Source organism: Anabrus simplex, chromosome 3 (assembly GCF_040414725.1).
Source record: "Anabrus simplex isolate iqAnaSimp1 chromosome 3, ASM4041472v1, whole genome shotgun sequence".
Lineage (NCBI taxonomy): Eukaryota > Metazoa > Arthropoda > Insecta > Orthoptera > Tettigoniidae > Anabrus > Anabrus simplex.
The window spans coordinates 361,547,984-361,573,782 of NC_090267.1; the positions used below are offsets into that span (position 1 = coordinate 361,547,984).

A 25,799-nucleotide genomic window follows, 5' to 3' on the forward strand; every position below is an offset into this window, starting at 1 on the left:
GGATAGGCAGTTTCCAGATACCAGACATCTATCCCAGTCAGCCTGAAAAATAGTTGTATGTAGAAAAATGTTTTAATGTCTTTGAAGAATATTGTGTTTTGAAATTAGACAGTGTTCTTATGTCTGCTTTTATACGTACAACGTAGTTGCAGTGAATTCATAACTGGAGGTATGCAACAAAAACTGATTTTTTTCACAACACACGGTGATTTATTAATATTTGTCTCCCCTCAAGACAGTCTGGATATTTCTCCCGATCTTTCTTCTACGTGAAAATTGTCGGAATTGTCATTCTACTGCTCTCCATTTCTTACTGTAGTATCCTCGAAATAAGCCGGGCTCCATCTCGTAATATCATCGAAATGCTGCACAGACTAATGATTGTCTACTACGTGCGTTCGCTATTCTCTCGTCTAGATTTGCCTTTTCTTGCGCTAGGAGTGCCACGAGCACCAAACCCCTTCATTTGCACGGGCCCTATAGTGTTTGGTCATTGTCAGTATGATCATAATCCATAACATTTAAAAAGATTACAAACTATGTGACTTTCTCTACAAGAAAGTTGATAATCTACATTAAGGTCCCCACAGATGGTTAATTTTGATTTTAGGCCTATCAAATAATGCTTCCGTATTTTCAAGACAGATATACTGCCGGAAGGAGAACGGTAAAAGGCTACCTGGACTTGGTTCAATCAAATACAGTAGAAACAATACGCGACACTGAGCGAGATATCGAGGGGACAGCTATTGGAGCTCTCTCTAGCGAGTAGACCTGAAAACTACTGATTCTGTCATAAGAGCACGTGTATATTTGTTTGAAGTTTTTGGTGTTATTTATGCGTTTTCAGTGAGTTGACATAATTCAATAGTAGCGTGTGTCATTCCTTGATATCTCCTCTGAGCATGAGGTATGTGCTGTGTTTGGCTCCAGTAACTATGAAGTAGAGAAGAATGCGCGGTCGTTCTTCATGTTCCCTCGTGACAAGAAAGTGTAAATAATATTGTGTTTGCATATATAATCTTCCAGTGACAGAGATCTTTATAGTACTTCATAATCTTCTGACCTGCTCGACCCATATTTTAACTGGCTTAAAATGTAATACGCATATTTTATTGTATAGTGCAGCAGTTAACTTTCAATACCGATGTGTTGTTGTAGGCGTGATCTGTGAGTTTTGATATGTCACAGAAGTGATTTGGATAAAGTGTACAAGAAAGAAGGGACGTTACGCTTATATAAGATTTATAAGATCTGTTCAGATCATTTCCAGCCCAGCGACTTTAAAAATCCTCGACTATACAGCCAAGGGTATGTTACATTTTTACTGTAATTGTACGTAAATATTCCTCAAAGCATCACTATCGACAACATTTTCATACTTTTCTTCCTTTTATCCCTCTTCTCAGATTAAAGCCGTGATTTTATATATTTTCTTTCTGTTAGTAGGCTTCATGGTAGGAAAACTGTCCAGCTATTAAATGTTAAGTCATTGCATCATATGTGTAAGGAATGTGCCGATATTTTTATCGTCAAGTGTCTTAATGTGATGATACAATGTTTTCAGTCTTTTAATAATAACCTTTTAAATAATTCTTCATTCATTTATCCAGAATTGCTATAGCAACTTTGAAGTTAATATCTCAATAACACTTTCTTTCTAGACGTAATTTATTTATCCATTTCCGTATATACATTTCCAGTGATATTTGAATTTAGCGCGATTTTTTCAGGTCATGTCACTAGGAGCGCCACCGTCGAATTGTCTCCCATTTTAGCAAGGCTAAATCCGCAAGTGTCACGTATTGTCTCTACTGTATTTGGTTCAATTCAGCAACTAGAATGGCAAGTGGTTCACAATGAGATTCACCAGAAAACTGAAACATAACTTCATATATCAATTAAAGGTTAGATATACACTGACTGACAGAGCAAATGCAACACCAAGAAGGAGTGGTTCGAAAGGGATGAAAGTTGGGGAAAAAACAGAGACGGCACGGACGAATAATTGATGTTTATTTCAAACCGATATGCAGGTTACACAATGCGCACGGCATCGACTCAGTAGGATGTAGGACCACCGCGAGCGGCGATGCACGCAGAAACACGTCGAGGTACAGAGTCAATTAGAGTGCGGATGGTGTCCTGAGGGATGGTTCTCCATTCTCTGTCAACCATTTGCCACAGTTGGTCGTCCGTACGAGGCTGGGGCAGAGTTTGCAAACGGCGTCCTATGAGATCCCACACGTGTTCGATTGGTGAGAGATCCGGAGAGTACGCTGGCCACGGAAGCATCTGTACACCTCGTAGAGCCTGTTGGGAGATGCGAGCAGTGTGTGGGCGGGCATTATCCTGCTGAAACAGAGCATTGGGCAGCCCCTGAAGGTACGGGAGTGCCACCGGCCTCAGCACATGCTGCACGTAGCGGTGGGCATTTAACGTGCCTTGAATACGCACTAGAGGTGACGTGGAATCATACGCAATAGCGCCCCAAACCATGATGCCGCGTTGTCTAGCGGTAGGGCGCTCCACAGTTACTGCCGGATTTGACCTTTCTCCACGCCGACGCCACACGCGTCTGCGGTGACTATCACTGACAGAACAGAAGCGTGACTCATCGGAGAACACGACGTTCCGCCATTCCCTCATCCAAGTCGCTCCAGCCCGGCACCATGCCAGGCGTGCACGTCTATGCTGTGGAGTCAATGGTAGTCTTCTGAGCGGACGCCGGGAGTGCAGGCCTCCTTCAACCAATCGACGAGAAATTGTTCTGGTCGATATTGGAGCAGCCAGGGTGTCTTGCACATGCTGAAGAATGGCGGTTGACGTGGCGTGCGGGGCTGCCACCGCTTGGCGGTTGATGCAGATCCTCGCGTGCTGACGTCACTCGGGCTGCGCCTGGACCCCTCGCACGTGCCACATGTCCCTGCGCCAACCATCTTCGCCACACTCGCTGCACCGTGGACACATCCCTATGGGTATCGGCTACGATTTGACGAAGCGACCAACCTGCCCTTCTCAGCCCGATCACCATACCCCTCGTAAAGTCGTCTGTCTGCTGGAAATGCCTCCGTTGACGGCGGCCTGGCATTCTTAGCTATACACGTGTCCTGTGGCACACGACAACACGTTCTACAATGACTGTCGGTTGAGAAATCTCGGTACGAAATGGGCCATTCGCCAACGCCGTGTCCCATTTATCGTTCGCTACGTGCGCAGCACAGCGGCACATTTCACATCATGAGCATACCTCAGTGACGTCAGTCTACCCTGCAATTGGCATAAAGTTCTGACCACTCCTTCTTGGTGTTGCATTTGCTCTGTCAGTCAGTGTACAACACACCGTCAAAAAACAGTACAGTCTCTACTGTATCAGTCTCCACTGTATTTGACACCGTCCAGCCCAACGAGCTAGAATAACATAGAGAGGCGGAAGCGCTGCCTGGGTGAACCTAATAGTACGAACGTCCGCCATGTTTCCTGTGGTTACACAAGCAAGGGGGCATGGCCTTTAAATGACGAAAAGTGAAGAAAATTCTCATTTTATAATTGCTGGGGGAGAATTAAAGACCGTTGCCGAAAGCTTGAAGCTTGAAAGCGAATACCGCCACTTCATCATATTGCGGCACGAGGCCAACATCACGATCAGTTGATTGTAGGGTAGTTCGAAATCATCGCACAGTGACATACGAATAGGCCTCGAAATCGGAACAAGAGCGTTACCCTACTTGGCTGTTGTGGTTAAGCGTAAATTAGAATAAAAACGATGGACATAAATATTTATGACAGGAAACCTTAAAATCATAGGGACCTACAATAGGTTACAACCTCATTCTGTTCATATTTTTAAAATTAGTGCATCCTCATGAGTACTGTGTTCCTTTCTTAATCTGTTTATCCTCCCGGGTTGGTTTTTCCCACGGACTCAGCGATGGATCCCACCTCTACCACCTCAAGGACAGCGTTCTGGAGCGTGAGACATTGGGTCGGGGGATACAACTGTGAGGGAGGTCTGCACCTGCTATGCTGAACAAAGACCTTGTGGGGGTAGAAGGAAGCAGCCGTGGCCTTAAGTTAGGTACCATCCCTGCATTTGCCTGGAGGAGAAGTGGGAAACAACGGAAAATCACTTCGAGGATGGCTGAGGTGGGAGTCGAACCCACTTCTACTCAGTTGACCTCCCCAGACTGATAGAATCCCGTTACAGCCCTCTTGCCCCTTTTCAAATTTCGTGGCGGAGCTGGCAATCGAACCCGGGCTTCCAGGGGTGGCAGCTGCTCACGCTACCCAGTGCACCACAGAGGCGGCCCATGAATACATAACCACAATAATCGTTTAGTGTAATTATGTATTATAATATAGGGGGATATCATGTTTCTCCAATTACCATATCATACAGGGATTACTAGCTGAAAGGTAAGCTTGAAAGTTGTCCATTATGAAGTGTGGCATAGTTTTAAAAACCTAGGCAACAGACATCTACAATAAAGGCTGTATACATTTCAAAAACAGCAGTAAAATACTGTATTTACCATACTTAGTGTACGTTTGAACGAAATACGTGATTTTTTGTGGTTACGTTTTCTTGGTGGTGGGCGCTCCATTTCCTTTATTTGTAAATGTGAATGAAAATTAAATAGGGCTGGAAATGTGCAGAGCATAAGCAACTGAATTGAGTGGGATACCGTTTATCTCTTTGCGCCCTCACAACGCATTGTTCGGTTAATTCCTTGTTCTTTAAACGAAATCTGAAACAAAATTCGACAAATAATTACCGTGGCTATCCGTACTTTCGCTAAGTAAACAATAAAATGGATTTAATTACAAACAGAAATTACAAAAAGGAATCTCGGCTATAATTCAGTAATACTTACTTAGAGTACGATATATCCTTGGATTTATTACTCGGATTAGTACAACCATGCGCTGAGCTTAAGGCTGGCATTCTTGAAAGCGAGAATCTGTTTTCACTTCTTAAAACTTAGGGAATTAAATTGACATGCACGATCTCCCTGTCACCTCAACATATGCTCTCGCGCCAATTCGCTTTGTTTTGACAACCGTTAACATGGTTGCCCCTTATCAACTTGCTTCAAGCAGGGAGCGCTGATGTCAGGTATACAGCCCCTCTATGATATTCTATCTCGTTGGTCCAGCCTGATTGAATCAACACCTCCTAGATATAAGGCTTCACAACCGTTCTGGGAATATACTGTGATGTCAGCATAGGCAGGCAAGCTTGAACCTTTTTAGTAATAACACAGCAATGAGTTTGGCCATGTAACGCTGAAATTAGAAGAGTTTTAATTCGTTTAATGGTGACAATTGCTAATACCGTTGTACATAATTTTACTGATGTGTTGGGTACTCAACTGTAAGGAGAAATGCGACAGTGATAACGAAGTGCATGCATTAATTTTCCGAAAGGCGAGGTTATGCGGCAGATATGTTTACGTGCAATTCCAAGACAAGATTTACTAATAACTCAGTGGTGAGTAACTATTATTATTACATTCTCACACAATCATAATGAGCATAGGCCTATGACGTATTTAACTACACGCAACAACTGGTGATATGTAGGTATATTTACTCTTCAATGATATAAGGTTATGTTAGCTCACAATTATGGGATACATTATTTCAACGGTGTTATTATTATTATTATTATTATTATTATTATTATTATTATTATTATTATTATTATTATTATTATTATTATTATTATTATTATTATTATTATTATTATTATTATTATTATTATTATTATTATTATTATACGCATTAAAACATACCACCTACAAGAGCTGCTAGTGTAGACCGATTCACTCCGTAAATGCATGAATTTCGCTCACGGTGATACATTATTTTAAGTTATACCACAGACATTTCAAAGTCGGTGATATTTTATGGGAAATAACTGGTACTGATCGTCAGGAAAATCTTTTAACTACCGGTACTCCTCTTCCAAGACCATGACTGTCCATCATATTTATCGTCACATTCTGGCAGGTGAAGAGAAGAACCAGGCAAAAAAGGTAGAATAGAAAGAGAAGCAATAAACAGAGCCGTTGAAGATAGTACATATCTCATACCGTACACAGATTTCAATCCAGAATCTTACACAGCTGAAAAGTACAATAAACATGTTGTTACCTGATGGTTGTTGTACTGTGATGAAGGGAACATAAGTAATTTTTCTGTACGTCGATACATCAAGGCAACCATACTACATAGCATATGTAATCATCTAATAGGACATGGCCTTTATTCTAAACGGGTTTTATTAAAGTATAACATATTTCTAATGTATATGTAAACAAAATTACTAATACAAGTGCGGTATATTCTTTAGTTACAAAACATCATAGCTGCATTACAAGGAATGAGTGTAACAATGTGTAGAAAGATTTAAGAAATAAGTTAATTCTAGTCCTAGTTGGTGATTTGAACACCGAGGATGATGTCCCCACAGTTCATTTAATAGTCGTAGTGAAAACATTTCTTAGTTCATAAAGGAGTATGTGTATGATTTTCTTGTTATTTGTTCAACCTTCTGCCTGATAACTCCTCATGTTTACAAATTTACGGCCGCCCCGTGGTGAAGGGATATCATGCCTGCCTCTTACCCGGAGGACCCGAGTTCGATTCCCGGCCAAGTCAGGGATTGTTATCTAGATCTGAGGTCTGGTCCGAGGTCGACTCAGCCTACGTGATTACATTTGCGAGCTATCGTACGGTGAGATAGCGGCCCTGGTCTAGAAAGCCAAGAATAACGGCCGAGAGGATTCGTCCTGCCGAACACAAAACACCTCGTAATCTGCAGGCCTTCGGGCTGAGCAGGGCCAAAGCCAAGCCCTTCAGGGCTGTTGCGCCGTGCGATTTTTACAAATTTATGAGACATAGTAGCAATTTAATATTGCCACATGTCAGTACTTTTAAAAGGGTAGGCTCCGATCTGAACGGTAGTCCAATATTAGGACAGAAACTTACATACTTTCTGGAATACATAAAAGATAAAGTTCAATGTTTCGAACAGAATGACAAATTGGTAACATCGATGGTAGGTGAAATTCTCATTAAACCATACATGAACTTCAAGGGATGAAACATTGTAGGCTCATGTGCAAATACTGCCAGTGATGCTACGTCAGCTTAGATGTTAGGCCTATGCTAATATTATACGTGCTAGTTTTCTTTTAAAATCATGTAATGCCTATTTAAATTGAAATATATTTTTAACATCCTGTTGTGCTATTAGCGATTCGGCCTAAGTAAGTTAACATTGCAAGATGCTGTCGTGTTTTACAACTGTTTGCTGTTTATTTTTAATGGCAGAGTCACTAAAATACGGTAATAACACAGTATAATTGAGTATACCGGTACTTTAAAATTTAAACGCTATTTGTTAGTAAATAAATTATTCCATTGGCAAAAAATATTAAAATCATGTCTGTGTTTAACCATGTTCCGCGTTTCTCTGCATTGCCATCGCCTCCGTAGCGTGACGTCACCACGCTGTTGTTAGGCCTTATTATCTAGGAGGGGTATTATCTAGGATGTGTTGATTGAATCGACCAGGGAGTATAGAATACTCCTTGGAATCGACAGAATGTTTTCCATAAGGCCGGTCTCCACTGATTAACATTTAACAACAACATGTTAAATGTTAAAAGTGTTAAATGTTAACTGGTGACACCATCAGCATGTTAAATGTTAAATGTCAAAAACTGTTTCATTTAACATTGTGTCCACACTTAATAAACATGTTAAACTTGACATCCTTTGTTTATATACAGGTAGTTCATCATATCAATTTATGGTAATACATTTAGATGGTGTCTTGTATTTTTAAATAAGGACAATGGAATCAGATGAAGAGGAATTGGCCTTTGTTATTGCCACTGTTGCTTCTTGTTATGATTTAGAAATTCAGTTTTATTAGGCACATTTCCTCCCTTCACTCTGCTCATAGCTTCAAAAGCAAACCACTTTGAAGTACAGGGTATAAACTTCGTCCGCTCCCGACTACCGACTTTTCTGAACTTTCTGCAATTCTCGACTGTACTGGGAGCGGAGGGACGCTAGTTTTTTTTTCGATTTACTCGCGGGAACAATTATAGATATTTTCGAGTTCCTGGAAACTGTCGGCTTTCTTCGCTTTATATCTGTATTCCTCTGGTGAGACATCCCACAAATAAGGCCTTTCTATAATATCTCTAATTAAGTCCAGAGTAATCTCCTTGCTCTACCCCATTTCTGACATTTTAGTATAGTGCAGAGAGAACGACACACGTGCGTGTACTGTATTTGTAGCTTATAACAAAGAGAACGAGTATTGCGGAGTGTTGTAATTATAATCCTGCTTCATGAGGAACACGTCGTTTGCATCGTTTAGGTTATGTGTTGGCATGGAAACATCATGGAAGTTGCCGAAGCTGTGCCGACAACGCACGAAAAACGAATTGACTTGACATGTTTTCCACTTGGAGCGGAAAACACGCCAACATGTTAAAAGTGTTAACTCAACATTCTGAGTTAACATGCAAAGTCAATTGGAAGACACAATCACAATATACATGTCAACTGTAACATGTTAAATTAAACATGTTGGTGTTAAATGTTAAACAGTGGAGACCGGCCCATAAGGTGCATTCGTCCTGTAAGAAATTTGTTTTGTGCCTATTGGTGACACTGGCAAATATTGGTTGTGCATTGTTCATTTCAATTGTTCTTATCATGGCGGCGATCGTGAGGGTTGCTAATAAGTCTGTTGTGACTAAATATAATTGGCCTGTGGCCTATCAGGTCGTCAGGAATCGTAAGTTTATTTGTATTTTCAGAAATATTCAGAGGTTTTATGTAATCTCCCGCATATAATGTAATCGTGGTGATAGTTATAGTGTTCACTACTTTTGATATATGCCCTTTAACATTGGCCCCTAATTTGTCTACAGATTGACGTCTGTGGGAGTCTTTCGTAATTACCAGCTTTAACTGTTTACAGAATATTTCAAGGTTTGGTTCAGCCTGGTTTTCAAATGGTATTTTTTTTCTATTCCAGTCGTTCAGAATAGCCGATTTTCTCTGTTGGTCTTAGGAAAGACATTCATTCGTTCCTTGTACGCTTATAAATACAGTTAATAGCAGTTCAGAATAATTATAAGTAAAATCAGAATGAAATTGTGTTTAATCGATACCAACGGATTGGTCGTAGAAACTCAAGAAAAGGCCCATAATGAAATCTATCGACATTGATCTCCATTTAGGGCTATCGCCCAGGTGGCAGATTCCTTGTCATTTGTTTACCTAGTTTTTTTCTTAAATGATTTCAGAGGTTTTGGAAGTGTATTGAACATCTCTCATGGTAAATTATTCCAATCCTTAATTCTTCTTCCTATAAACAAATATTTTCCTAATTTGTCATCTTGAAATCCAACTTTATCTTCATTTCATGATCTTTCCTACTTTTAAAAACTCCACTCAAGCTTATTCTTCTACGTTCATTCAACACCATCTCTCCACTGATTCTCTTGTTGGTGCGAACAATTGAATAACACCCGTAGCAATTCCTGTCTGTCGTAAGAGGCAACTAAAGGGGCCCCAGGGGCTCTTAATTTTTCGAGCATGGTTTGGTGACCACGGGGACCTTAGCTGAGTCCCGGCATTGCTTCCAGTTACTTGTGCCAGGCTCCTTACTTTCATCTATCTATCCTAGAGGTGCTCAGCTTGGCGCCTGTTGAGAGTAGCCCAGTGCGGCTGGGCTGGAGTGATGTAAATGCACTTAAGTAGCAAGTTAAGCGAGAAACTGAACGGACTTCGCAGGGAAGATAGCAGTGATGTTCAATTGTCATTACAAAGCTCTTCTCCGCTACTGAACGAAATGCTGAATGGGGTACAGTATTTAAGGGGGAAAAACCTGCTATAATCACAAGGATACCAACCTTTTCGAACTAACATAATATGTGTGTTACAATTTTAAGCATACAATTGCTAGGATGAGAATACCATATTTCCAATTCATAAAAAGTAGGCTATAATTCTTGTTATTCATTCTGCAAAAGGTAATATATTTACATAATTAAGTTTACTGCTTGTTTTTGTGCAGTGTTGTGTTGTTTGAATTTCCCAGTTCACTGAATTTGAAAATAGTATTTAAAACTTACAATAGTAGCTAGCCTCTGAATGGCGAGGGAGCTTCATATCCAGTGGGGACATATTTACTATCCAAGATTAAAGTACAACAAGAATGTAAATGTATCTACCAAATAGACGTACAGTATATCTAACTGATGATATTCCCGGTAAGCATCATTGGATTGTTGCTGAATTTATCAGATAAATTTAGCCCAAGCAACCACAAGCCATAGCTTATCCACCTTAACTCTGTATTACAATAGAAATGCTTCTGTAACACCTCTTAAAATTTAATAGTTAAAACTGTAATTCATTAGGCTGCAAGCATTTAAAAAAATCTTTCAGGTTGTAGGCCTATTTATTGCATCTGGTCAAAATACATAAACTGCAATGAACATAAATAACTTATTTCTTACAGCGTAAATTGGATATGACATGGATTTCTGCCCCCTTTCTTTCATTATTTTCTGCCTCCATTTCAAACTCGTGTATCGCTGCAGTGATCGAGTGTGACTGGGAGAACTTTGCCCAACCTTCACAGCTTGTGACGTAACCACAATGTCACTGGGTAAATAGCATACACTCATCGCCTGCCTGCCCACCCGCTTACAGTGTTGGGCACCTGCGGGACAAAATGCCCAACATGAGCACCTCTGATATGTCCGATCTTTCTTGGTCAACTCGTGTTCTTTTCTGACCCCCAATGGCATTAGAGCCTGTCTTTCATTTTCACGCCCTACATGGCCCTTATCTTTCTTTGACCGATGCCTTCATTTTTTGAAGTGTTGGACCCCTTCCATTTTTCCCCTCTCATAAGTGTTAATAGAGGATGGTTGCCTGTTGTACTTTCTGTTAAAACAATCACCATTACCATATCTCTCATCTGGCAGCTTGAAAAATTCCACTTACAAGTAATGAAAATCATAGCGAATCCGTATTGAAAATAATCTTATGAAAAATATTAGAAATTTATTTTTCTTCCACCTATTCAATGCAACTCAATATTTAAGTTAGAGTTAAATCCTCATTAAAATAAGAATTGATACAAGTTTCGTCCTTTCCTCCTCTCCGAACGCAAACAACTCCTCCCCATGTGCCAACCACAAGCCCATAGCCCCGCCTTCTCAAGTCCACTCCCCTCAACCAAGACGACACACAATACGAGGAGCAGAACATGGCAACTGCCAGTATTCCTAAAACCTCTCACACAACAAGATAACAATCCAGCATTATAAAAGGTAAGCGATAACACAACGGACTCAAGTTTACGCATAATTCCTCCCTTCTTTTTCTTCCGTTCTTTCAATTGAATTAATTATATATCCTTCCTTTCAGAGTTTGCACACATTGGACAGCATAACATTAAACTTATACCACAATTTGACAACCCCCCTTTTCAACTAGTAAATCATCATCTGAACACACTAACAACAGTGAAGCACAGAATCAACATGGAATATTGTTCAACAGAAGATGATGATCCAATGAAACTTCAACAGTTCTCATAAGTTGTTATTTAATTGTTCAACATAGGTTCTCAAGTAAAACTACAACATGAAAACAACATCCTTGTGTGCCAGGCATACTATCAACTCAGAATATTGCCCAGCATAAGATGGTCTAATGACATTTCAATAGTATCATTAAGTTGTTCTCTAACAATTTGTTCAACATAGGTGTTCAAGTAGAACTACGACATAAATATGTCTTTCTGGGCCAGTTACAAACTATAAATTTAGAACTTATTTGATATATTTTGAATAAGATTATATCAAGTACACATGCCAAGGTCCAATATTATGTAAAAATGGCAGAGTGTTGGAATGCATTTCCGTACTTTTTATTATAATCAATTTTATATTTGTTCTCTATTAATTTTCATCATTTTGTAAACAATATTTTATACTTTCATTCATATTCAACATTGACCATGGCTCAAGGCCATCAACATTAATTCCACTTGTATCTTCAAGTTACTCATGTAATGACTGCTTTTTTAAGTGAAGTTTTTAACATTCAATTATGTAGTATATTTTAGATTTTAAAAAATTAGGTACCTGCTATAGTTTGAGGTAATGCTACGGCTGATGTTGCCCCATAGGAAAGGGCGAAACATGTACCAATTCTTATTTTAATGAGGATTTAACTCTAACTTAAATATTGAGTTGTATTGAATAGGTGGAAAAAAAGTAAATTTCTCATATTTTTTATAACATTCGACTTAATTGAGCAGCTAATCTCCTTACTTCCAAGTATTTCCAGCACAAAATTTGCAACATTTTTGTTATACTACTATTTTGTTGGAAATTACTCTGAACAAATTGTGCTGCTTTCCTTTGAATCTTTTCCATTTCTCGTATCAGGTAATCATGGTAAGGGTTCCGTACACTGTAATTGGTACTTACAGTGATCCCCTTGAGTTAATTCTCATCCCATTAACACAGTAATTAAAACTGAGATGACTTCTCCTATTTGTGAACCTTACAACCTGACTTTTCACCCTGTTAACCATCATATCTTCTGCTGTCCATCTCACAAATTTGTCGAGGTTTTTTTGCTGTCACTTACAATCTAGTAACTTATTTATTACCCCATACAGTATAACATAATCTGCAAGAAGCCTTATCTGTGATTCCAATTCCTTAATTACATTATATGTAAGAAAATACAGAGGTACAGAAACACTGCCTTGATCACTTATACTATCCCTCTCTTCGGTTTCTCTATAGAGCTCACCTTTAAAAAAAAAAAAAAAAAAAAAATCCTCCATGTCTAGAATATTCTTCCCTCTAGTTGGTTCCATCGCTTTCGAATAGAACTCTCCTTCCTAATGGTGGTGGTGGTAACTGTTTTGAGAAAAAGTACAACTGGGCAAACATCCTTTATCTGTCCTCCCCGATTTACTGACTGAACTTATGCTGGTCATGCATTCTGTCATTCGCATTACCTTCCCAATTAGCATTTGGTAAATTGAGATTACCCACTGTAGCCGCATCCTTTCTGTGTCTTCCCGTCATAGCTGATTATCCTGTCGAATAATTCCTCCTCAGCATCAACCCTTCCAGATCTGTACACCCCAAAAAATTTCAGGTTGTCTATTATCTTTGGATATGAGCCTTACACCTAGAATTTCATGTTTTTTCTTCATAGCCTACAAGTTCTTTTTTGTTCACCTGTGGGAATTCTCCTCTCCTTCCAAATCTATCCTGTCTGCGAAAAATTTATCCTGTTGTGGGAGAAAATTTCTGCATCCATAATATCACTTATTAGGCATGATTCAACTTCTAGGTACTACAGTATCTGGTAAAAATATATACTGTATCTATTGAATTACTTAATTCTGTTCCTTTCCTTACAGTACTTCTAAAAAACTAACAACATTGTCATCTTACTTGACTTCCTGTACTTCCATTGCCGCTCCTTAGTCCACCCTCTTTCCCTGAATCCTTTAACTTTTCTGAACAAACACCCTTATACATACTCCTGTAATTCAAGTGAGGTTCATTTGAGCGCAGATCCTTATCTCCTACCCACTCTTCAGTATCTAGAAATCTCACTCCCGGTTTCAAACCACTTCACCCTGTTTCCTTTCAATGTTCCTCCCTTTAACTCTTCTAAACAAACTCCCTAACTTATACATACCCTTACAGTTCTAGTGAAGGCCATCTGAGTGCATCTTCTACACCCCCTGTGGGTGGGGGATGCAGATGAAGAATACACCCACGGTATCCCTTGCCTGTCATAAGAGGAGACCAAAAGGAGGCGACTAAGGGATGATGGATCTTGAACCATTAAATTACCTGTAATTAGTACCATCATGCGAGAAATACCATGAATCGATCACATATACTATACTGAATAGTGTTAATAGACAATGTTTGCCTGTTGTACTTCCTCTTAAATAATCATCACCCCATTTCTCATATGACAGATTGAGACATTCTGCTTATTTGAGCAGCTCGTCTCCTTACTTCCAAGTCTTTACTTGCAATTAGTACTACTACGTGAGGAACACCATGGGTCTGTGTTTAGTATCATCGTGGCTGGATCACTATGGGTTTACAGTACTTGCAATTAGTACCAGTATATGGGTTTACATTACCACTATGTGAGAAATGCCATGGGTCTGTGTTATCTGTGATTAGTACCATTATGTGAGAAACGCCACAGGTCTGGGCGTTGCCTGTGATTAGTACCACTCTATGAGCAACACCATGGGTCTGTGTTGCCTATGAGTAGTACCACTATGTGAGGAACACCATGGGTCTGTGTTATGTATGAGTGGTGCCATTATGTGAGGAACATTGCAGGTCTGCGTTATCTGTGATTCGTACCACGTGTGAGGAACACTGTGAGTCTTCGTCACTTATGATTAGTACTGCTACGTGAGAAACACCGTGGTTCTACTTTACCAGTGATTAACACCATAATGAGGGGCCGGTGACCTGGATTTTGGACCCCTTTAGACAGCAAGAATCATCGATTTATGATTTTGCTTTGGAAGCAGTCCTTTGTTCAGTTTATACGATTGTTTTATGGAAAGGTAGGGCATTGCGGGTCAGGTCCACTGAGTATTTTAAGTTAATAATCATTGTTCATCGTAGTCTTTTTGAATTCTAGTCAGTGGTTGAATTTTGAAATTATTTTAACTTTCAGTGTTGAGTTGGATCTGCTGATTATTTTAAATTCACATTCATTCATTCATTCATTCATTCTTCATCATCATGTTTTGAATTCTGTCAATGGATGAATTTTGGAATTTAATTGTCCATTACATTTCGTCTCATCTTGCACCATTAGGGGCCGATGACCTAGATGGTAGGCCCCCTTTAACAACAAGCATCATCATTATCACTACCACCAACTATCTTGTACCCACCCATCTAGAAATCTCACTCCAAGTTTCCTACTTACTCACTCCATATTATAAATCCTTGATCACCCTCCAGTCTGTATCCCTTCTACTGATAACACTCTGCTCCATTCAATTTCTCGCATGCTGTCATAACCAGATCTCGCACATCCCCCAACTATGTTGGTACCTATTCCTGCTTGCCTTGTGCTTTTATTGTCGGCCCCATGGTGTAGGGGTAGCGTGCCTGCCTCTTACCCGGAGGCCCCGGGTTTGATTCCCGGCCAGGTCAGGGATTTTTACCTGGACCTGAGGGTTGGTTCGAGGTCCACTCAGCCTACGTGATTAAAATTGAGGAGCTATCTGACAGTAAGATAGCGGCTCCGGTCTAGAAAGCCAAGAATAACGGCTGAGAGGAATTTGTTGTGCTGACGACACGACACCTCGTAATCTGCAGGCCTTCAGGCTGAGCAGCGGTCGCTTGGTAGGCCAAGGCCCTTCAAGGGCTGTAGTGCCATGGGGTGGGGTTTGGTTTGGTCTTGTGTTTTTGTTACCAACGTCAATAAACATCACATTCTCATCACCCTCCTTCCTTTCTGCTTTCATCAACATCCATCTTAACTTAATTCCTGGATAATACTCTACCCTTGTTCATTGTCCTCCACACACTTTCTCTACTTTCCAGCAGTGGAGTCCTCCATGAATAGAGCCTCAACCCCACCCATCTCATTAGATCCCCCTCCTGGTCTCCCTTATCGTCCCTGATAGCTGCAGAACCTACACAGTTCAAAAAAATCAGGGGTACATGTTTTTGAGCGTATGAAAATGGATTTGAGAATCGGAAGATTAGTATGGCTGTTTTCTTAGACTTATAAGCAGCCTATAATACTGTTTGGCGAGAAGGGCTTCTGCTAAAACTTATCTCTGCCATCCCCTGTGTACAAATCTCATTGGCAATATGATTAGCAACAGAAACTTTCAGATCTTCTCGGATGATGCAGTAAGCAAAATCTACAAACTGAATGATGGACTTCCACAAGGATCTGTTCTGGCACCCTTACTTTTCAACCTCTATACTGCTGACTTACCAGCAACTAAGTCCAGGAAATTTATTTACGCAGATGATATACTACTGGTTAGTCAAACACCAAGTTTTCCAGAAGCTGAACAAATACTTACAGCAGATCTAAAAATGCTAGACACATATTTCCAAAAAATGGTGTCTTCGTCCAAACCTCCAAAAGACTGTTGTATCTGTGTTCCATCTCAGAAATAAATTTGCCAACTACAAGCCTTCAATAACAATCAGAAATCAATCCTTACAGCATTGTCCCTTCCCAAAATATTTAGGAGTCACATTAGACAGATCCCTAACATATAAACATCATATTAACAACACAGCCGCCAAGATTAAAAGTTAGAATAATATCCTTCAAAAATTAGCCGGCACCTCTTGGGGCGCAAACAACCAAGTGTTGAGATCTACTGCTCTAGCCCTTTGCTATTCAGTTGCCGAATACTGCGCTTCAACTTGGCTGAACAGTGCTCATACTGCGAAGATTGATGCTCAACTAAATCAAGCAATGCGCATTATAACTGGTTGCATTCGCTCTACAAACGTGGCCTGGCTGCTTACACTCAGCAATATTCCACCGCCTTGCTTAAGAAGGTCTGAAGCTCTTTTAAAATTGTGGAAGATGATCAGCCAGGACTCCAGCCTCCCCGTTCATCAAGATATTAATCAATTTGCCCCTCCACGACTTAAGTCTAGATCTCCATCCTGGCGCACTGCACTTACACTGGAAGAATCTGGGTTCTCCATCACGAACGCCTGGTTACATCAATGGCAACAGTCTTCTGTTCCCAGTCAACATCTTGTGACCCTACCTCATGTTCAACCTCCTGGATTCCATCTACTCAGACGTCAATGGAGGACTCTAAACAGGATTAGAGTCAATCAAGGAAGATGCGGCTATACTCTTTATAAATGGGGCTGGCAGAAGTCTCCTGGGTGTGATTGTGGAGCTACCTCACAGACCATCCACCATGTAATTGTCGAGTGTCCACAGAGAGCATTTCAAGGTCCTTTGGAGGACATTCATAACGCAACTGAGGAGGCCTTAAAATGGATCAATGGACTTGATTTGGAACTATAGACTTCTGTTTGTATATATTGTGTATATATTGCATACTTATTTATATAATCTTTCTGTGTACATCATACGATAAATAAATAATAATACAAAACAATCTCACATCCATGTATAATACCAACTAAACCTTCATTCTTTACCATTGAAGTATACAAGACAACCTCGATGGATTTGCATTCATTTTCAGAACAAAAACGGAAATGTCCAAATAGGGGCGAAAACAAAGTGATAACAGTCCTCCAGGGTGGATTTTTATCACAGTTGGAGAGCTTCAGTATGGTTTATGTCCTCCATGAGCATTTATCACAGCTTGGTACCTATGTGGCATGCTCTGTATAAGTCGACAGAGGTCACGTTGTGGTATCAGGTCCCATTCTTCAATGAGAGCCTGTTCGAGGTCTTGGAGAGAGTGTGGTGGAACAGGATGCCCACGAACACTTCTGTCAAGCCTATCCCACACATACTCGATGGGATTGAGGTCGGGACTCACTGCTGGTCATTTCATCTCTTGAATGTCCAGTTCTCTCAAGACAGAGCTGGTGATGCGCGCTACATGAGCCCTGGCATTGTCGTGCAAGAGTATAAATTCAAGGGTGACACCGTATGCAGCAACCAACACATGCTGTAGCAGTATCTGCTCGATGTACTCTGCGGCGGTAAGATTACCACGGGTGACGAGAAGATCCTTACGGCCATCAATACTGATGCCACCCCATACCATCACAGAATCTTGTCTGAATCAGTTGCCTTCCTGGACATTTGGCATGTACTGCTCACCACGGTGTCTCCATACACGTTGACTTCCATCACACTGTGTCAAGGGAAATCTGGACTCATCTGTGAACAACACAGTTCTCCATTGGCGAAGTTGTCAGTTGATGTGGGTAGGGCAAACAGAAGGCGATCTGCGCGTGTCGCTGCGTTAAACGGGGCTCTCGAACAGGACGTCTGTTTCGTAGGGACACTTCTCTTAACACGCTCACTGCGTATTAGCAGAGCGTGACATACCCGCCAACCTGAGCAAAATGTTTGTGTGGGACTCTTTAAAAGTTGCAATTATCGAAGTTTTGTACGTTGGTAGGATGAGTTCTATCGAACTCTTGGACTTATTCCACTCACGCGCCTGGTGAGTGACCCGCACGGTGGTTGAAATTGAGAAGTAATACTAGTCACCAGACGGATCACGCGCCACGCGGATAGCAAACAAATGCATATATTCATATTTACGTCACAATATATCTATCATTACAGAACTGCCGAGGCGGTATTCTTTTTGTTGAAGCGCGCCTCTTAGTGAGTGGGTCTTGTGATGTTGAAGGAACCACATTTTCGGCCATCTGAAAAGAACATAAATAAAATAGTAACACATGCATCATGACCCAGTAAAAAATGATTATTGCAAGTTCTTTGAAGTTACTTATAAATATGATGCAGGAATATATGACAATTAGAAGTTCTTTCGTGTTATACACATATATGATGCAAGAATAAATGACAATTACAAGTTCAGTTCTTTTACTAAACATATTACAGTAGTGGAATTTTTTTTCAAAAGCGGAATCACTCGTAATTCTCTTGAAGTAATAATAATCAGAAAATGCAGTGTCTTACCTCGCAGTGAAGTGGTCTTGCTGCTCAAAGATCCCATAAATGAATGATGATGTATGACGACAACTCTGGAGAGGAAATACGCAGGAAACTGAATACGCATGCGCAAATATGGCTACGGATGAATCTGCTAGTAGACTGGACTTACACGATGTGCGGGATGACAATCAGAGCCGTTCTTGCCATGCAGGAAACCTGTGATTCACATTTCCTAGCAACCGTCCCATGACGCGCTAGATGCGTGTTCTGCACGTGCCTATAACGTAGCGTCGCGCCCAGCGCGTGATCTGCACTGAACGTGTTAACCTGTTCCTTACTTTCTGGTCAGACCCTCCTGAGGTCTTTTTGCAGTTCTCTGGCAGTCGCTGAACGACAGATGGTCAGATATTTGTCATCCTGTGGGGTTGTCTTGTGTCCACGACCTTGTCAACCCTCCTTGTGAACTGGCCTCCCTCATTGTAGAGATTCCACAAGCGTTGAATAACTGACGGAGAGACATTGAAATCCATAGCAACCTAACGAAAAGTCGATCCTTCCTGAATCAAAGTGGCGGCCTTTGCGACTTGAACCTCGTTAAGATGTGTCATGGGATGTGCTGGTTTACGTACAATGTACTCAAATGACCGTAGTAGTTTGTGTACCTCGCGATACACGGACGCACCACTATTCACTTTATTTTGAGGGGTCACCTGACAGTTTAATGCATGGCTACGCCTACAGATGGAGTATAACTTCGATTTGACATACCCCGAGTAGCTAAGGTCTCAAGGTATGCTGTACGACCATTGGAACCTCATCTACCAAGTTAATGATCACTTACCAGACGTTAAAAAACATTTTCCCCTAATTTTTTTGAACTGTGTATTTCCTTCTTCCTTTTACCTCCCTCATGACCCTATTCCACCTTTGTCTTCCTATCCCCTACTCTACTTTTCCCTTTCCTACCTTTCCCCTTCCTCATATCTCCCCACTCCTCTGTAACACTTCCTTGTTCCCCACCTTTTCTCTGCTATTCCACCAGTCATGACTTATATTGATTCCTCACAGATTCCTCTGCTGATCTCCCCCTTCCCTGATGGACCCTTTAGCTGTCAATCCTCTTAAAATGTTAGCCCATTCCACAACTTCTCCCTTTCCTTCCCCCCCACTCTAGTCTGCCTATCATACCCTGTACATAGTTTGAGGGTGACCTTTCTTCGTTCCTGTCCTCCATTAATGGCCTAATTCTGGACGTCAAAGGTAAGAAAGAAAGAAGCTGCTGAGGCGCATCTTTTGCTACCTTTAAGACAGGTTGAATCGACAGTTCTGACCATGATGAACTATCATAAGGGCCAATACAATAAGGAGTGCGATGTCATAGTAACAGGGCACCAGTTAGAAGTTCACCACAGACGAGAGGGGAGAGCCGTTTCCTTTTTTGTCTATATTGCGTGGAACTTTTGGATCCGACATCTTGATCTCCCAATTTCACTCTGTTTCCATCTGATGTAAGGATATTCTCTGTCTCATAAGGCCCCACCAGCATTTTTCTTCAATAAAACAACCCAGTATCATTGTTGTCAACAATAGCTTTTTCAACGTAAATTTGACTGACCGAGTGTAATACATTTGGTAATTCACCATACAACGTAACTGTAAACAAGTTTGTTTGATTTTAAGTCATGAATGTGCCATACATTTTTACCGAATGAAAATTTTGAAAAAACTGTCAGATTACTTGTATATAGACAATCAGAGCTTTTTAATTTCCTAGCATGAATTCTATAGTTTGGCATTGTTGTGTAAACAACAACAGTACTAATACGTAAAGTGTACGCCAGATGTCGCACAGCGATGCATAAGCGATTCATAGTTTGTTTTTTAAAGGTTGCCAGTACGAATCTCGAAGATAACCGAGGTCGACCGATGCAGCACTAGTGTGTGCATGTATCACTAAAAGGTGCACGTACGGTACAGTATACTACAATTAGGCATATTGTAATTATAAAATTATAAAATAATAACAGGTTAACTGAAAGTATAGAAATGTATAAACTAAATATATTAGTGGAATGTTAAAGCACTAAATCTGCAAGTACTTAGATTTTTTTATTATATCCTACTATGCCCTAATAGAAATGAATCCTGCCGTTAAATGCTGAAATATCCAAAAAATTATGTGACAGTAAAGCAAGATATTATCTAATAAAATAAATACATTACACCTTTAAACTGTAAACTAAATACTTCAGTAATTAGACATTTTTATTTTATTTTATTTGTTTCCTACTACATGCAACATAAGTTAAAACTGTCCTTAAGTTCTGGAATATTGAAAGTATAAGGGAAGAAATCTAAGTTTTGAGTAAAGAAGCAGATATGCCCTTATAAGAGACCATCCCCTGACTTTTCAGAATTGAGAAGGGAAACGATAGAAAACTGTGAATGACAGGTAGTGGCTTTTGATTCTACCTCAGGTCTGAAACAGTTCTGCAGTATATTTCCTTGTAGGCCTCTTATTTCAACATGTAGAACCTACTAATAGCTGTTACAAATGAGAGGAGTAGGAAAACATGCCTTGCATGAAGTACAGTCTCCAGATGTAATTCTAAACTATTATAGTGGTTGTAGCATACAAAGATCTGACCTGAGTTGACAAAGGTCATTGTCGTCAGCCATTTTGAAATTATAAATCTTGTTTTGGTAACTATAGTTCCGTTTCTATGAGTTTCGACTTGACAGTTAACCGGAAGTCAGACATTGGTGCCAAATTGTTACGAGTACCAACAGCTGATTCACGACACACAACACGAACGGAAATGTATATATTTTAATATAAGTCCAGAATCAATTATTCTTTGTAGCAACATGCATAACTCAAATAAGACTGACAGTAACACACAGCATATTTAGGATAAGGCTATAACAAAAAAAAAAAAAAAATTAATGAATGCTCAAACAGATAAACCGTGAGAAAATGAAATTTCTACTAAACCTCTGGAAAAGTTCAGGTTGCTAATCGATTCAATTTTCCCTAAGGAAGCAAAAATCCTACGGAGGGAATACACCACTCATTTCTCAGTTACTATCAGCATTGTCATCGGCTATTGAGGTTTCACTCTCGCTTGACCCTAAAGTCTTTCAACTTCCAAAACTGTAAAGAGTGTTATTCGCAGCTTCATATTCCTTCACTTGGGCCAAAATCAGTTCTATGGCATTAAAATGGCAATGGTATGGTGGAAGGCGAACAGCTTCATTACCATGCCTCCTGGCTATTTCATCCACCACCTAAACTGGGTACAAGGACTTGTTTTCTTTCACAAGATGCATGAGATCGCTCCTTCCTCATGTAATTGCGAACCGAAATATTGTGCTCCTTCAACCACTCAATAAAATTATTTCTAGCCATCATTGTTGGTGCTCTGTCAAGAATGACCAAATGAACTGACAAAGACCCCAAAAAGAACTGTGCACAATACAACACACAGCTGATAGCACGTGGTTATATTAAACAACAGGTTGACAACACTGGTAACCAAAACTAGAGTCTAACACGCTCTATCGGAGCGATCAGCTGCCTATGATTGGCTGTTTATTAGTTCACTTAACCTCCGCCGAAAGACAGCGCTCAAGTGTCAAGTCGAAACTCATAAGAACTGAACTATAGATAACTTGCTGACTAACACATCAGGAATTCCAATCACTCCATTTCATTGAACACGTAGAGCATCAATAGACGTAACCCAACCGACGATAATGTTTAACAGTAGCAATCTAGACAAACTGAAAACATAAGAGGCAATGAAAGAATCAATAATTTTAAAAAATTTAAAGCTGTCTTAGAAAGGAGTAGGAAATTATTCTCTGGATCAAAGGTGGGAGTTACAGTATTTAAACATATCCAGGTATGAAGATAACACCAATGAATCAAAACAAGATTCATAATTTCTGAATGGCTGATGACAATTTCCTTTTGTTGCTAAGCCAATATTTTTCTGTGTTTCATAAATTTTACAAGTCTCACTAATAGAGAATAAAACCCGGACCACAATAAAACTCAATATCATGAGTGTAGAGGTACATTTCCCTGCCAGAAATCTTGTTCTGTTAAGCCCAGATTACACTTTGGCTCCATCCCATCTAGGAACAACACTATAAAAAATTCAACCACATCGCTTGATGACTGAACTGCAAGCAGTGACAATAAAGAGCCATATGAGTAACAACACAGTAAAGGTTTCCGCCTATTCAATACAAATATATTCACAATATTTTAAAATTACATAGAACTAGTTTCGACCCATCTAGGGGTCATCATCAGCTACATTAAAGCAAAGATCACTCTTGACGAAATCCTAAGAACATGTTAATTTTAACAGTAAAATTATTATGGAATAACAAGTGAAATGTGGTAAATGAAAAGAGATGTTAGTATGGGACAGGTGAGTAATAGCTAATAAATATACAAGGAATATACATAAGAGGTTTGGAACAGAGTATAAAAGGGGGCTTAGTGATGTAAAAATTATATAATCATGGAAAATAGTAAGTCCTTATAATGAAGAATGCAATGTGAAAATGACACATATGAAATTATATATGGCTTAGGAAGAGTGGAGGTGGTTTAGGAGGGGAAGAGGGCTTAAGGTGGGGTTTAACGGTGTGGGAGAAAGGGTAATTGTCTCGGATAAGTACCTTTGATTAAATTTAGGATTGAGTTTTGGTTGGCTGCATTATTGTTTCTGAGGAAAGTGATAAATAGATCGAAGAGTATGTTGGGTTTCTCTGAGATTTCATTGAGATTGTGACTGGCGTTAAAAGTATTGGTCTAGGTGTATGTAGTAATTTTCCATTATGTTGAGTAAAGGGCCCTTGTTTGCTAATACGAGGATGTCCATGTCTTGTTCGATATTGGTGAAATTATGGTTATAATCTTGCATGTGTTGGCCGATGGCTGAAAACTTATTGTATTTTAATGCGTTAGTGTGTTCGTGGTATCTGATATTGAAGTTTCTACCGGTTTGCCCAATGTAGGTTTTTCCACAGGTGTTACATTTGATCTTATAAACTCCTGATTTTAAAAAACTGCTGGTCCTGTTGATGTGTGAAGTATTGTGTAAAACGTTCATGTTCTTATAGTTGGTTTTGAAGGCTATTTTAACGCCTTGTTTCTTAAAGATATTGGTTAACTTGTAGATATCATTGTTGAACGTGAAGGTGGAAAATGTTAGAGGTTTAGTTGTTTCTTTTTTGAGGGTAGTTTTTGGGCGATATTTATGTTTGTTGATTATCCTTTCTATAAAATGGTTGCTGAAGCCGTTGAATTTTGCGATCTGCAAACATAAAAAAACTTATGAAAATTAAATACTGGTTGCATTAAATGGGAAAGGGGTAAGATTGGAAAGGTAGCGGTCTTAATTAAGGTACAGCCCCAGCATTTTCCTCGTGTAAAAATGGGAAACTGCGGAAAACCAACTTCAGGGCTGCCAGCGTTGGGATTCAAACCCACCATCTCCCGAATGCAAGCTCACGGCTGCGCGAGCCTAACTACATGGCTAACTCTGTGATCGCGCAATTAAGTGCCATATCCGTGTAGGATGAATGCATGGACTGTCAATTTATATTGTATGTGTTATTAGTTTGTGTGTGTGTTTCATTAGTTTGTTTGCATGTGAATGTGTATGTGAAAGTCAGTGGATGTATTTAGTACAGCGCTCAGGTAAGCTCATCTTATTTCATGCATCTGTTAGTTTTCCTGTAATGTTGGATCTGGGAATTAAGTTATGGGCGAAAGATTGGACTACTGGGCCAGTTGGCCATGTGGTTAGGGCCATGTAGCTGTGAGCTTGCATTTGGGAGATAGTGTGTTCGAACCCCGCCGTGCGACCTATCTGTGTTGGTGCAATGTAAAGCAAAATTGTAAAGAAAAAAGCAGAGAGACCAGCATGGCAAACCATTATCCATGAAGTGGCTGAGAGCCAACTTCAACTGAATGGATAATAATTGATTATGGTACAATGTTGGTAGAAAAGTATATTTGGTGTCGACAATCTGCATTTCTCACCTCTGCTCTTATTTCAACCCTCACCCGTCTCATACCCTGCAGCAATGGAATCCATACAGGGGGATAGCTGATAGACCACCCAAGAGCTTTGTACTGTCGTCTCTTAAATTCACTATTCATCGCAGCTCACCTTGAAGAGTTACAGGTTATAGGCTACTTTTTAATTTAATAAGGTGCATTGTATTGGGATATCAGAAAGTTGGTTACGTGAAAATTTACAGTCTTCTGCAGTAAATTTTTAAGGATACTTGCTCTTACAACATGACTTGTAAGTATTGGAAAGGAACAAACAGGTGTCCAGTCAAGTCATATATAGAGAGAAACAAGAAAAGGAGCACACAATAGGACGAACACAAAGGCAGGTTGTGGGAAGAGGGAGAAACAGTATAGTACACAAGGACACAGTCTCCACATCTTCATACGCTGTCATATTCAAATAGAAGGCTCTCTCCTCATCAATCACAGTTCTTCCACATCCATCTCTTCTCAGCCCCCGACAGGCTTGTTTCAGCTTCTTAGCTTCATCAGGAGGGCAAGCACCAGTACTCATTGAGAGGCCATCTTGACAGATCTTCAGTGGATAGAGTACACTTGAAAGAAACAAAGAGTCCAAAATTTTTACCGCCATCTTGTGGCGAATCGATGACAAAGAAGAACACTGCCACATTAGCATGTCAACATGACCACCCAACTAACGATTATCACTAACAACTCAACTCCCAAGAATGTCTCATTATATACCTTGCCTGGCCAGGCTACTAGAAAAGTATGGCACAACATGCTTTCTCGAATCTCCAATAACCTCTGTACAAATGGATAGAACATTCTGTAAAACTCTAGTGACAAAGGTGCATTGTTCTAGACTATTACCCAGTGTTGCACAACATTACATTGGATTTATGCATCACATTTACAGGTAATAATAAATTATATAGTACTAGTGGACCCGTGCGCTGCTCCACAGCATTCCTTGATATGCCTGTCGTAGTCATATTGTATTTCCTGA

The 25,799-nt window shown here is 40.0% G+C and overlaps 1 protein-coding gene across 1 annotated transcript in view; it reads left to right on the forward strand.

Annotated features, from left to right (window-relative positions):
* The first annotated feature begins 8,668 nt into the window (after positions 1–8,668).
* Positions 8,669–25,799, forward strand: part of ND-ASHI (NADH:ubiquinone oxidoreductase subunit ASHI) — a 36,450-nt gene continuing 19,319 nt past the window's right edge. Inside the window, exon 1 of the mRNA XM_067143266.2 lies at positions 8,669–8,821. Within this exon, the coding sequence (XP_066999367.1) occupies positions 8,740–8,821 (82 nt within the window). The 5' untranslated portion in view covers positions 8,669–8,739. The remainder of the gene's footprint in view (positions 8,822–25,799) is intronic.